At 59.7% G+C, this 12153-nt stretch overlaps 5 protein-coding genes and 1 non-coding gene across 6 annotated transcripts; 2 read left to right on the top strand and 4 right to left on the bottom strand.

Moving 5' to 3' along the window:
* Window positions 1–203: 203 nt before the first annotated feature.
* Window positions 204–285, bottom strand: SPRG_30066. The gene has a single exon. It is a non-coding gene; the product is annotated as a tRNA-Leu (tRNA).
* A 4573-nt stretch (window positions 286–4858) lies between these two features.
* SPRG_22159 (hypothetical protein) lies at window positions 4859–5403 on the top strand (the record flags this gene model as incomplete). The annotated part of the gene is made up of 2 exons (XM_012344763.1): window positions 4859–5257; window positions 5362–5403. 2 exons carry the CDS (start codon window positions 4859–4861, stop codon window positions 5401–5403), a joined length of 441 nt encoding a protein of 146 aa, XP_012200153.1.
* Window positions 5404–5705: 302 nt separating this feature from the next.
* SPRG_19870 (hypothetical protein) lies at window positions 5706–6611 on the bottom strand (the record flags this gene model as incomplete). Its single annotated transcript, XM_012344707.1, has 1 exon — window positions 5706–6611. One exon carries the CDS (start codon window positions 6609–6611, stop codon window positions 5706–5708), a length of 906 nt encoding a protein of 301 aa, XP_012200097.1.
* An 800-nt stretch (window positions 6612–7411) lies between these two features.
* On the bottom strand, window positions 7412–7876 carry SPRG_19871 (hypothetical protein; the record flags this gene model as incomplete). The annotated part of the gene is made up of 1 exon (XM_012344708.1): window positions 7412–7876. A coding segment is annotated over one exon (465 nt), but the record flags the coding sequence as incomplete, so codon positions are not given.
* A 553-nt stretch (window positions 7877–8429) lies between these two features.
* Window positions 8430–10106, top strand: SPRG_19872 (hypothetical protein; the record flags this gene model as incomplete). Its single annotated transcript, XM_012344709.1, has 1 exon — window positions 8430–10106. The coding sequence occupies one exon, from the start codon at window positions 8430–8432 to the stop codon at window positions 10104–10106; it is 1677 nt and encodes a 558-aa protein (XP_012200099.1).
* A 497-nt stretch (window positions 10107–10603) lies between these two features.
* SPRG_19873 (hypothetical protein) lies at window positions 10604–11461 on the bottom strand (the record flags this gene model as incomplete). The annotated part of the gene is made up of 1 exon (XM_012344710.1): window positions 10604–11461. One exon carries the CDS (start codon window positions 11459–11461, stop codon window positions 10604–10606), a length of 858 nt encoding a protein of 285 aa, XP_012200100.1.
* Between the last annotated feature and the right edge of the window lie 692 nt (window positions 11462–12153).

Genomic DNA, 12153 nt, shown 5'->3' on the forward strand with positions numbered 1-12153 from the left:
GAGCAGGAGCCAGTCGAATCCGAGATAAAATGACGCGCCGATGTGTTAAATGACGTAAATAAGCATAAATATATAAGATATATGTTGAGCATATTCTATGAGGCGCGGAGGGAATTTGAAGTGCCAAATGAGCCCGGGATGGAGATATAATCTTTGGGAGGTTTTTGTGAATGCAGAGCTTGTAGTGCAATTTAGGCAAAAAATGTCGGCTGTGGGATTTGAACCCACGCGTACGAATACATCACGACCTGAACGTGACCCCTTAGACCACTCGGGCAAACCGACGACCTTGTACCAAACTGCATTCACGATGCATATACACACAACCAAATGCCGACACACATACAAACTTCAAGTATATAGTGTTTTTACTTTTCTTCCATACACATTTTATCACTTGAAGTCGTCTGATTCTCAGATTCAAAGCAACTCCCTCTGTGGAGTGCGAGCGAATCCACTCGTTCGTCGCTGCGTTGCCAGCGAATAGGAAAACTATTCGACATCACCTCAGCCTGCACCGCAGCCTATTTGGTTGTCCGTTGATCGCGTGTTGAAGTCGAATGAAGTGGAAGCAATGTATTGATGCAGCTGGTTTGAAAACAGTTTTTGAGTAAAGAACAAAGCGTGCGCTTGTGACGTATTTGTTTTCTATGGTAGATGTGCGTCGTAGGGTGCGAGAGGACGTATTGGAGCGTCATGTGATGTTTAAAGTGTGTGAGAAAGATAGTTTAGTAGCGTGTATTGACCACTTGATGAATGGGAAAAATAAATATATAAGAAGAAGCCCTAATGGTCTAGCGGTATGACCGGCAAATGAGTGTATATTGATATTTCGATCCCCGGTTGGGGCCTTTCCTTTTCATTTTTCGCACTCGATTCAAACACTCTCATACTTGATATTCCATACCACACCTTTCTATCTTGATCACGGCTCGGGGTGACGTTGGCGCGCTGCCAGACCCCGAGGTCGTATAAATAGACCTACGAGGTCGGGCGTCGGAGTGCAGGCCGCCGTTGGCGTCCGTGGGAGAGCGGGTCGAGGCCGATCGCTTGAAGGGCGGCGTCGATGCGGTCGCGAGGTGCCTTGGGGTCGTTGCGCGGCCATGCGCGGACACACGAGAGCCACAACTCGCGGGTCTCGTTGCCGGCGACCGGCATGACAAAGGGCGTCTTGGCTTCGAACTTGATCTTGTTGCGGTTGGTCCAGATGTAGTGCAGTGTCGTGGCGACGAGGCTGAACCAGAGGCGGTAGAAGACCTTGTAATCCTTGGCGTGCCGCCGCGGCACGTCAAACTCTTCCGGGTGCAGCACGGTCTCCCAGGACCACGAGATGCCCGCCCGCGACCACGCGGCCAGGTGCCACTCCCACAGAGGAGCCACCTCGGGGCAGTCCCAGAGGGCGTGGCGCTCGGACTCGACAGCAAAGCAGTCGGCGCGCGTGCAGTCGAGGGCGTGGGCGTCGGTGTCTTGCTTGAAGACGAACTTGTAGTTGAGCGGTAGCATCTTGAAGAGCATGCGGAACCAGAGGTCGCTGTACACCGGCGCCGCAAACTTGTACGACGCCTGGAACGCGGCTTGGGCGGCCTCGATCTCGTATAGCGACGGGCGCAACTCCGACATCCATGGGTGATTGTGCACGTCCGTGACGGCGGGGCACGTCGAGGCAGTGGCGTAGAGGACGTCGCGCGTCGCCGCTTCGAGGGAGACCGGGGCGTCTGAGAACGGGATGAGCATAAACGGCGTGCGCGTACCGAGGGGCAGCGCCGGGAACACGATGCGGGAGTTGCGCGAGTCCGTGCAGGCACGGCGCCAAAGCTGCGTGACGTCGTTGTAGAGCGTGGTGAGCGACAGCGGCCTGGGCGCGTCAGAGCCTTCGACGCGAGCCGTGACGAACGCCGTGAACTGCTCAAGCGATGGCCAGCCTTCGCCCGCGTACATGCAAGAGCGCAGTGTTCGAAGCCCCGAAGCGGCGACCGCGGCGTAGAAAGGACGGTGGGAGCCGAGCTTGACGGCGAGGCACGATTGCTGGGTCACCGAGCGTGTCAAGAGGAACGCCGGGAGCACTTGAAGCCAGATCGGAGTGTCGACAAGGTCGGCCAGATGTTGCAGCGCCGTCGGGGCGACGCGCGACTTGAGCGACCACGGGATCTTGTACCAATTCGTCCAGATGTCACGCCAGAGCTCCGACACCTCGTCGAGGCTGATCAGCTCCGTCGAAATGCACGGATGGTAGTACAAAAAGTCCGGGTAGTCGGGCCGACCGAACGGCGCGACGCAGTACTCGAGCTGCCAGCTGGCGAGGCCAGCCCACTGTTGAGTGTCGTCGGCACATAGGCACAGCATGAGCTGCAGCCGCGCCAGACGTTGGAAGGCAATCATCGAGGCGACGTGAGGCAGGTTCAAGCCGACGGCCGGGTCGTGCATCACCGGCGTACGGACAAGGATCATGCTCTTGTCGCTTGGCCGGGACTTGCGGCAGATGACGTAGCGGTTGATCATAGCTTGCCACTTTTTGAGTCGGTCCGGCGGCACCACGACGATCTCGGTGTAATACCGGAGCATCGACATGACAATGGCTTGGACGATGAGGCGGCGACCCCGGATCGTGCGGCCGCGCACGCCCCATGTACTGAAGCACTTGTAAAAACGACTGTCGAGGACGGCGAGGCGGTCCGCGTTGCCGATCTTGTGGCCAAAGTTGACACCAAGATACTGGACCACGACGCCCGAGGGCACCAAGTTGATTCCGGGCCAGCCGCCGACCGGCCGTTGGTTGTTGAGGACGATGGTCTTGCTCTTGTCGCGGTTCAGTTGGGCTCCAGACCCGGCGCAGTACGCGTCGACGATCTCGAGTTGGTCCACGAGGCACGCGGGGCTGTCCGAGAAAAGCGTGACGTCGTCGGCAAAGAGCGCGCCACACGTCCAGTAGCCGCACGGCAGCGGGATGCCCAGTCCATCCTTGGCGCGCAGCATCTCGCTCAGCGGCTCGATCGTCAGCACGAAGAGCAGCGGCGAGAGCGGGCAACCTTGCTTGACACCGCGGTTGGGCCAAATGGGCGGCGCCTTGTGGCCGTTGATGAAGATGGAAACGACCGGGCCCATGTACAAGAGGCGTACCCACCGCGTAAACTCGGGCGGGATGCCGACTTGGGTCATGCAACCGAACATAAAGTTCCAGTCGACGCGGTCGAAAGCCTTGGAAAAATCGAGGAACGTCGCGAGGCCCTGGTTGTCGATGTCGTCGAGACGTACGTCTGAAGCGACTCGAGCAAGCACAAGTTGTCGTGGATCCGGCGTCCGCGGACGAACCCCGTCTGCATCGGGTGGATGAGCGACGGCAGCACGGCCGCTAGACGATGGGCCAGCACGCGAGAGAGCACCTTGACCTCGACCGACATGAGCGTGATCGGACGGTAATTGCTCGGCAGCTCACGGTCGCCGTTCTTGTGGAGCATGATGACCGCCGACTCGCGGTGACGCCGCAGCATCTGGCCACGAGCAAGTTGCGCGTCAAACACGATGCGCAGCATGCGGCCAAAGAGGTCGGGGTCCAACTTGTAAAATTCGGCGGAAAACAGTCGAGGCCTGGCGCTCCCTTTGCGCGCATCGTCCTGATCGCCGAGGCAAAGTCGGCGTCCGTCAGCGGCGCCGCGAGAGCAGCCTTCTGGGCGTCCGTGAGGCGTCGGCTCAGACACCGCGTCACCTTGCGGCGCACACGCCGGTTGGGCGCTGTACCGTCGGCGCGGGTAAAAACCGATTTCCAGTATTCTTGAAACGCTCGTGCAACGGCAGCGGCGCCGGTGACCCGGCGGCCCTCGACGTCGATCGCGCCGGCGACCGGCACGCGCTGCATGTGCGCCTTCGGCGGTGTGAAGAACGCAGTCGACGACGTTTCCATCTGCTTGAGCTGCTCGTTGTAAAAAAACCGGCGATCGCGCGCGGCGCGCCGGCGAGCCTCCGACGCCGCCTGCGCCGTGGCTCGAGCAACTTGAAGGTCGGCGTCCGAGACGAGCCCCGCAGCATAGTGCCGCTTGGCCACCGCGAGTCGTTGTTGTTCGTGTCGGATCGCGGCTTGGTCGGCTTGGTGACGGTGGTGCTGGATGTCCTGCAGCACCTTGCGCACGCGCTTCATCCAGCCAGACCAGACCCGGGTTGTTGGCGGCCTCGAGGACTGGGAGGAACGCCTGCGCCTCGGCCAAGACCGTGGCGCGGACATCGTCGTCAAGTAGAAGCTCGCGCGGCAGCTTCCAGTAGCCCTTGCCGGGTTCCACACCGGGCGGACTCGCGCGGCCCGTCAGGTTGTGCGTGCGCCACGTGTCGACCCCGTCCAAGGTGAAGATCTATTCGAGGCCTGCGTCACGGCCTGTCCAGTGTTGCGCACCGACGTTGGCGACGTCCCGACGCAAGTCGAGCGGCATGTTAAGGTCGCCGAGCACGATGTGGCGCGCGTCGTCTTCGAACGCCGTCGGCAGCGCCTCGTAGAAAGCGCGTCGGGCGTCGTGTTGCACCGGCGCGCGAATGTTGTGAATGTAGACGACCGTGTTACCCCAGCGCATTTGCAGCACGTGGTAGCGGTCGACGACGTCCAAATGTCTACGCCAGTAGATGCCCTCACGTGTGGCCCCGTGCCAAGCCCGACTCCCAAATGGCTGGTTCGACTACACAAGGTTACCGAGCCATTGACCCTGACGATGCCCGCCGACGTCGTGCCCCGCCAAGGACGCGCTTGCAGCTTCCGACCCGCCACCTGGGCGTCGATGAAGACTCCTACGAGACGCCGGCTGCCGTATCCGCCGCAGCCGAGCTCCGACTACCCGATGCCATACTACCCAAGTACGCCGACTTCGTCTACCAAGTGATGCTTCGCGTGGTCAAGTTCCGCGCACATTTGCACTGGCTCAACAGGGCCGACCAAGCCTGCCTCTTCTGCCCCGAGCACGAGACGGACCGTCACTTCCTCGTCGACTGCGACTTCATCAAGGACGTGTGGAGCACGCTTCACGCCGTCACGGTCCCTTTGGGCGTGACCTTGCCGATAACGCTCTCAGGCTACCTCTACTCGACGCCCACGACGGCGTCCAACAGGCACCAAGCCGCGTTCCGCTACCTCTGGCCCGTACTCCGCGCCTGCGTCTGGTTCAACATCTGGCGAGTCCGGAACGATCGCGTCTTTCGCGCCGACCTACCGCTGCCAAATTCATGGACGATTGCCGTCAAGGCGGCGCGTGTCGCTCAACTGCACGTGCACCACAGCCTCGTACAAGAGCCCGAGCAGCCTGCTCTACGTCGGCTTCTCCGGCTCCTCGCCCAACACGAGTGGCCGCCACGTCACCTCGTCCCACGGATCGCGCTCCTGCCTAGATCAAGTTCCTCAACCGAGTGCACACAACGAAGAAAGTCTGACAATATTTTTATTTAGCATAGTTTATCTATTGTAAAAGACGACCCACTTCAACAACATCGACGTCCAAATGTTCGAGATATTCAAGCTCCGCAAAACCCGGGAACAACGACATGACTAAGGTCGCAATGCCGCCGCTCCGAGCGGCGCCCGACGATTCCAACGTCTTGCGGTGGTCCGTCACAGCGAGGAAATGCGCATCGTGGCCGAACGTTAAGTTGAAGAGGTTCGTGAAGCTAATAAGATGGCTGCAGTCACGCAGCTTGACCTCGTGCAGAGCCGTGAGCAAATACTGGCTGAGCAATCAAGAGGTGGCCGATGTCGGGAATGTTGTTGATGCTGATGGTAGCGAGAGAAAAAGCGGTGTAGAGGTGATGGTCGGGGGCCGCGGCCGCCTCAGCACTGGAGCGGCGCATGTCGGCGTCCCGCCAATGCCTTCGAGCACGACGTGGTAGCTGGTAGTGTACACCTTCTCCGCATTGCGCAGCGCCACGATGTCGTTGACGTGGCCACTCGGCACGTGCTCTTGGAGGTGGGCGACAATCGCTGCACCGAGCTCCGAGTATAGAAGGTTCAAAAGGCAGCGCGACGTGAGCATGCGCGTCGGGCTGGAGGTCGGCAACCAATCAATGGCGTGGCCGAGCACGGCAACCAGCATACAATATGTAGCATCATGTCGATAGTGATACGGCGCATGGAGAACGAGCGCGTATTCAAAGTACGCAAGGCCATTTCTGCCACCGCGGGCATCAGCGCGTCGTGGTAGTGTTCTGAGCGCTCCTGGAAGTGGGCGACCGCGTCGATGTAGTTGCCGCTGGTCGGCGCGCTGCCAGTGATGGCCTTGAAGCGATCGCAGAACGCTTGAGCCGGCGCTAGCGGTTTGGCCGCCGCGCACCAACGCCGCATCGTGTGCAGTCGTAGGATGCTCGACAGCATGAAAGGGTCGGTCTCGAAGAGGACGTGCAGCGCGGATTGGAAGCCGCTGCCTTCGCAAGTGGCGAGTTCCTACAACTTGTCCGCGTCCAGAGCCTTGATGGGCGTCTTGAGGTCCATGGGTGGGTGCGCCTTCCACGCGTCGTCGGATTGCGAGGTGAATGGAGGCCGCGTACGTGGCCTCATCTCCCACCATCTCGGCGATGAGCTCCGTGAGGTCCTGCAGCGAGAGGTCGTGCTCCTGCACGGCGAGCGAGTTGCGGCGCATCGTCAGCATTTGAATGCGGCCCGTGGAACTGGGACTTCTTGCCTGCCTTGGGGAGGATGGTCATGCACTTGGGGCGGCCTGGGTACACGAGATTGGCGCGACCTTGGGCCACGGCGTGGGAAAGTCGCCGGGCAGCCATTAGGCGTCGAGGTCGAGGGCGGCTTGTCCATCTCGTCGTTCTCAAGCTGCTCTTCCGTCTGCTCCGCTGCCACAAAGCCTTTGCGTCAATGCTGCGAGCCCACGGCGGCACGACACACAGACCCAGCCGGAGTCGGCCTTGTGAGCCGGAGTTTCTTCCGCAGCTGCGGGTTGAGCACATATCGGCTTGGAGGTACTAGTACGTTTCTCCAACCGGCGCCGTCGCGTACCGCCTTAGCGCGGGGTCGTCGATCGGATGTTCGAACGCCGGCCGCTTCTGAGCCTTGGCCGCAATAGCCAGCGCGTCGAGGTCGATACAGTAGGGCGAGACGCCGAGGTTGGCAGAGGCATTCTTGACAAAGGCCGTGTGGAGGCGCCCGTTGGAGCGGAGCTGCGCACGGAGCGGCCTGCCACATAGGTGCTCTCTTGACTCAAGAGAGCCTTCCAGACCAAATGCCTCCGGAGGCTCGTCAGCCGACACGAAGACCACGACTCTTCGTTGCTTTTTGGCTCGGGTGGTTATGTCCAGCCCATCTCATTGGCTGTTTTCTCACCGGAGGCTAGGTTTTCCCTCACTCGGATCTCTCTCGTAGTTTGTATGCCACATAATGTCCTCGATACATTCCGGGCCATTGGCTGCGGCAACGTCTCCAACGCTCACTTCCGTTTTGGTTCTGTCTGGCTCGCTTCCCGCTTGCCCGTTTGCCCCTCTTCTTTCTCTTCCTCCTCTTTGCTTCGTTCCTCTGCTTCGTGCCTCGCTGCTCAAGTGCCAGCTTGACCGACGGTTTGACACGGACGCAGTCTTCAACGATCGTTGACTGGACGTTGCGGTGGTTGGCGTAGAGCACGGGCACGTCGACGAGGTCGACGAGGGCGTGTCGCAGCGCCGTGATGTCTGGCATCTCGAAGTTTCCGTGTACGTCGAGGTACGCGCGGCGGTCCTCGACGGCGTTCTCGTCGTACTGCATGCGGTGCGTCCCGATGGCGCCGAGCTGCATGGTGCAGTACGTACCAGACATCGCGACGCTCACGATCATCTCGGGCCGTATCGTGACGCTCGGCCTCGCCTCGGAGGACGCCGCGCGCGCCCTACACCAGCGGCCCATGCAGCCCAGCGCGATCGGCAAGCACCTCATGCAATACGTCGAGAACTCGAGGACCGCCGCGCGTACCTCGACGTCCACGGAAACTTCGAGATGCCAGACATCACGGCGCTGCGACACGCCCTCGTCGACCTCGTGGACGTGCCCGTGCTCTACGCCAACCACCGCAACGTCCAGTCAACGATCTACGAAGACTGCATATACGCACGACCAAATGCCGACTAGTCACATAGAAACTTCAAATATAAATAGTGTTTTCTACTTTTCTTCCATACACCTTTTATCTCTTAAAAGATACCATTTCGTGCAGCCACCATTGAAGCAAACAACAACTCAGAATCAGCGAGGGGAGGACATGTGTCACCGGATACTACATACGTAGTCTTTGAAGTAGCCCCAGCACGCCGCGAAAATAAAGAAGCCACAAGTACCCAGAGAACCCGTGGGCTTCAATCGCCCGTCGATTCCGAGCTCTGTTGCTGATAATTTCTGAGCTGCGGAATGTCCTCGCCCACCATAGTCCTGTCCGTGCCTCGGTCCAACATCGTTCAAGTCATGAGGCTCAGTTTCCAATTTCCATTGCAGCATGCAGTTCTCGCCCAAGCTCGAGGACCCGATCCTTGCCCACGAAGACCAACCCACGCCGCGCCGCCGCACCAAGCTGCGCTGGATCGTCGGCGCCGTCGTGTTCTGCGGCGTCGTCTGCGCGTCGGTTGGCGCCCTCGTCGTGTACACGCACAAGGTGCGCAACAACGCCGCTGCCATCACGACCAATTTGCAGCAAGCACCCGGTCTCCTCGTCACGCTCACCGCCAAGCGCGCGAGCATGGACTTCAACGGCCAGACGTCGGCCCAAGTGTATGTGATTCCGCACACGGCGAGCGCTACGGGGGCCGTGTCGTTTGACGCATTCTTGTCGCATGTGGGCGCCAACACGACGCAAAACTACGTGCTTTTGGGCGGCCGCGCGTACACGTCGACGGTCCAGAACGGGGTGGTGGTCGCGGCGCAATGCCTCACCGCGTCGCAAGTGCCGCCGCTTCAAACTATCCAGTCAGTGCTATCGCAAGCCAAGGTCATCGATACGGTGTCGGGTACGATCACGGCGCCGAATTGCAACGATGGCCAGCTCTTGCACCTCCAATTTGCGGGCGAGTCGTTCGTTTTCTGCAACTCGCCCGAGAACAAGCTCACGCACGCGACGGGAAGCGACTTGGACCTTACGGTCGAGTACCTCGCGGACCCGACGGCAATCCCTGACTTTGACGTACCTCAAGTCCCGGGCGCGGCTCCGCTCAGCTGCCCCGTCGTCGTGACCCCTTCGGCCGTGGCCACAGAGTCGGCGACGCTCGCCGAGTCGACGGCGGCTGTGTGGGATGTCGTCAAGGGCAACGTTCGGACGGTCGAGCTCTTTGACACTGCGTGTGGCTGCAAGGGGCCTAAGAAACCGTGCTTATTTGTGCATGGTCTTGGCAACTTTTTCGACGCGCCGCTCTCGTCGACCGACTTGCTCTACTGGGGCTTTGCGCACCAGCACGCCCCCTGCTGCAGCTCCATCAAGTTTACACACTTTGAGACGATCCACAACGGCTGGGACCAACCGCGCGTTCAAAAGCAGTTTTGCGACGCGGCCCTCGCGACGAGCAACTCCAAGACGCAGACCGTGGGGAGCTTGATCTTGATTACGCACTCGATGGGCAACTTGATTGTGGGTGGTGCCGTCTCGGCGGGTGTCTGCAACCTCTCGAGCCAGGTGTCGTGGCTCTCGGTGAACGGTCCAATGATGGGCAGTGCCGCGGCCAACTTGCTCGAGAACAAGTGTCGGTCGAACTCGTGGGTTGACATTCCGCTCAAGGGCGCCGCGTCACTGATCGGGTTTTGCCCTGCGCCGGAGGCTTTTCTGAGCCTGAAGCAGCAATCTACGGTGGACGCCGCGCTCCAAGCCAAGTATGTCAAGGCACAAGCGGTGCGCAAGCAGTACGCGACCAAAACCATGTGCGGCGTCAGCTCGTGGGGCCTCAACACGGTTTACGCTCCCGTCATGTTTGTCGTGGCCCAAATGGCCCAGTACGCTTCGTCTCAGAACGACGGTATGGTCGAGTACTCGAGCTGCAACGTCGGTCTCAGCGGCTTCTCGAGCGACCCGACAGCGTCGGGCAACTACGTCGCAAGCATCAACCACGCCGACGCGACCTTCCGCAACGGCGACGGGTGGTGGGGCAGCGACCGCAAGCCCGTCAAGTGGCTCGAATGTGCCCTCTAGTCGTGTCCTTCAATAAAAATGTGGGCTTTTATACGTCGTCGAATTATGGACCCATGCATAGTTTGCCGTGTTTACTGGCTTACCTTTGCAGACGGTGTCGCGACGCTAAATCGACGGCATGTCGATGCAAAATGTCATTTTCACATTTTCAGGCCATTCCTACCCGTGGATCCTAGTAGGACACCACAGTTTTCGTTCAGAAAACGGTCCTAACTTGGTGACGATGATCCTGCGCGTCGCGCCACGTGCGCGTACGGATGGCACGACGATTCGCCCGTAGTGTGGGGTTGCAAGCTCTCAAGGTATTGTTTGTTTTTTCATTGAGGTTACCACGGGCCCTACGAGCCCAAGACAACGACGCAGCACGTCAACGAACGCCCCACTCTACAAGACTGCTGTGTGCACGCAGATCGTTGCGAACTGCACAGAAACGCCAACTGTCGACCTCCAAGAGAGCAGACGACGACCTGTTCTTATGCAAGCACGAGTCGTTTGATTTAATGGACGCGCCGCCCGTGCACGACCTTGGGCAGCGCGAGATCGAGCTCAAAGACCGCGTCCCACAGCTTTCCCGTGACGTACACGTGGTCATTGAGAGGGTTGTGCGCAATGCCGTTCATGACGGCGTCCATCTTGCGCCAGTCCTCGGCCGCGATCGTCCGCGCGTGGTTCTCAAGCAGCGGCAGCTGGTCCAGCAAAAGTGCGTCCCGCACATGGCCCGTCGCGGGGTCAATGCGCAGGATCTGGTTGGTGTACCAGACGTTCGCAAAGATCTCGCCGGCAATGTACTCGAGTTCGTTCAGAAGACGCACGTCGGCACCGTGCTGCGTCACGACGATGCGGCGCACCTCGACCAAGCTGGTCGGGTCCAAGAAGAGGAGCGTCGCGGACCCGTCGCTCACGATGAGATGCGCGCCATCATTCGTCATGCCCCAGCCTTCGCCCGTCGTCGTCGCAAAGGCAAACTCGCGCTGGAGCGCAAAGGTGCTTCGGTCGAGGGCGTAGCCGATTTTGGCTTGGTACGAGAGCGCGTAGATGGTGCCGTTGAGCACGGTGATGCCCTCGCCAAAGATGCCGTCCGGAAACTTGAACTCGTTGCCGGTGCAGAGGCCCGTGAGCGCGTCCAACTCGCGGATGAACGACTGCCCGCTCAGGCCCGTGGACTCGAGGAGGTGCCCACCGTCAAAGAGGAGGCCTTCCGTGAACGACGACACGTTGTGCGGGTGGATCGCCACGATCGCGTACGGGCTTGAGACCGACGACGCGTCGGCCACGATCGCGCCAAAGCCGGCGAAGGCTTCTTGGGCCAGCACCTGCAGGCACACGAGCGCGAGGCCGGCCCAGGGGTACAGCATAGCAGGTACGGTGGGCCTATTTTAAAACCTGGCGGCGACAGGGTGGTCGCAAAGGGAAACGGTGAGGAAACATATAATATAATAATTTAAGAAATACGATTTTTGTCAAGATATAATGACTTTCGACATTTTATGAAGAGCGGCGATCTTCGCGGCCACAGCCAGCTCCATGGTGCACAAATGGTACCATTCGACGCGCAATGAGCGTCTCTACGGGCTAACGTATTGTGATCTTTTTTATGAGCAGTGGTCTAGGAGTTATTCAAGGAAACGTTGCCTATTGCGCAAAATTTGGAGTGAGCATCTTTAGGCATCGAGTTGGCGAGCGGCCACGGGCGCACGAGGGACGTGCTTTCGACACGGCGTACATTAGATCGATGAGAGTGTACAGTCGGAAGGAATTCTCTGCGATGGTCTGCGAAGGTACCTCACGCGTACCTTCCAGCATGGTCCAAAGTAGGCCAATTATCATATCCGTCTCAAATTTTATTGCCGGATCGACACCGTTCGAAGCAGGGGTGCCCTGACGCGACCGCAGCGAGCATGCTGGCATCTGGATGCCACGTCGCCTCTGCCAAAAGGCCGGATGTGCCGCAAACAAACTCGCCTAAACTCGGCGTGCGCCGCGACGTGCGTCCTGTAGCAGGCCATCGCTCAATTAATTGTACTACGACAATTTGTATACCGGTACG

This window comes from Saprolegnia parasitica, assembly GCF_000151545.1.
Source record: "Saprolegnia parasitica CBS 223.65 unplaced genomic scaffold supercont2.19, whole genome shotgun sequence".
NCBI lineage: Eukaryota > Oomycota > Saprolegniomycetes > Saprolegniales > Saprolegniaceae > Saprolegnia > Saprolegnia parasitica.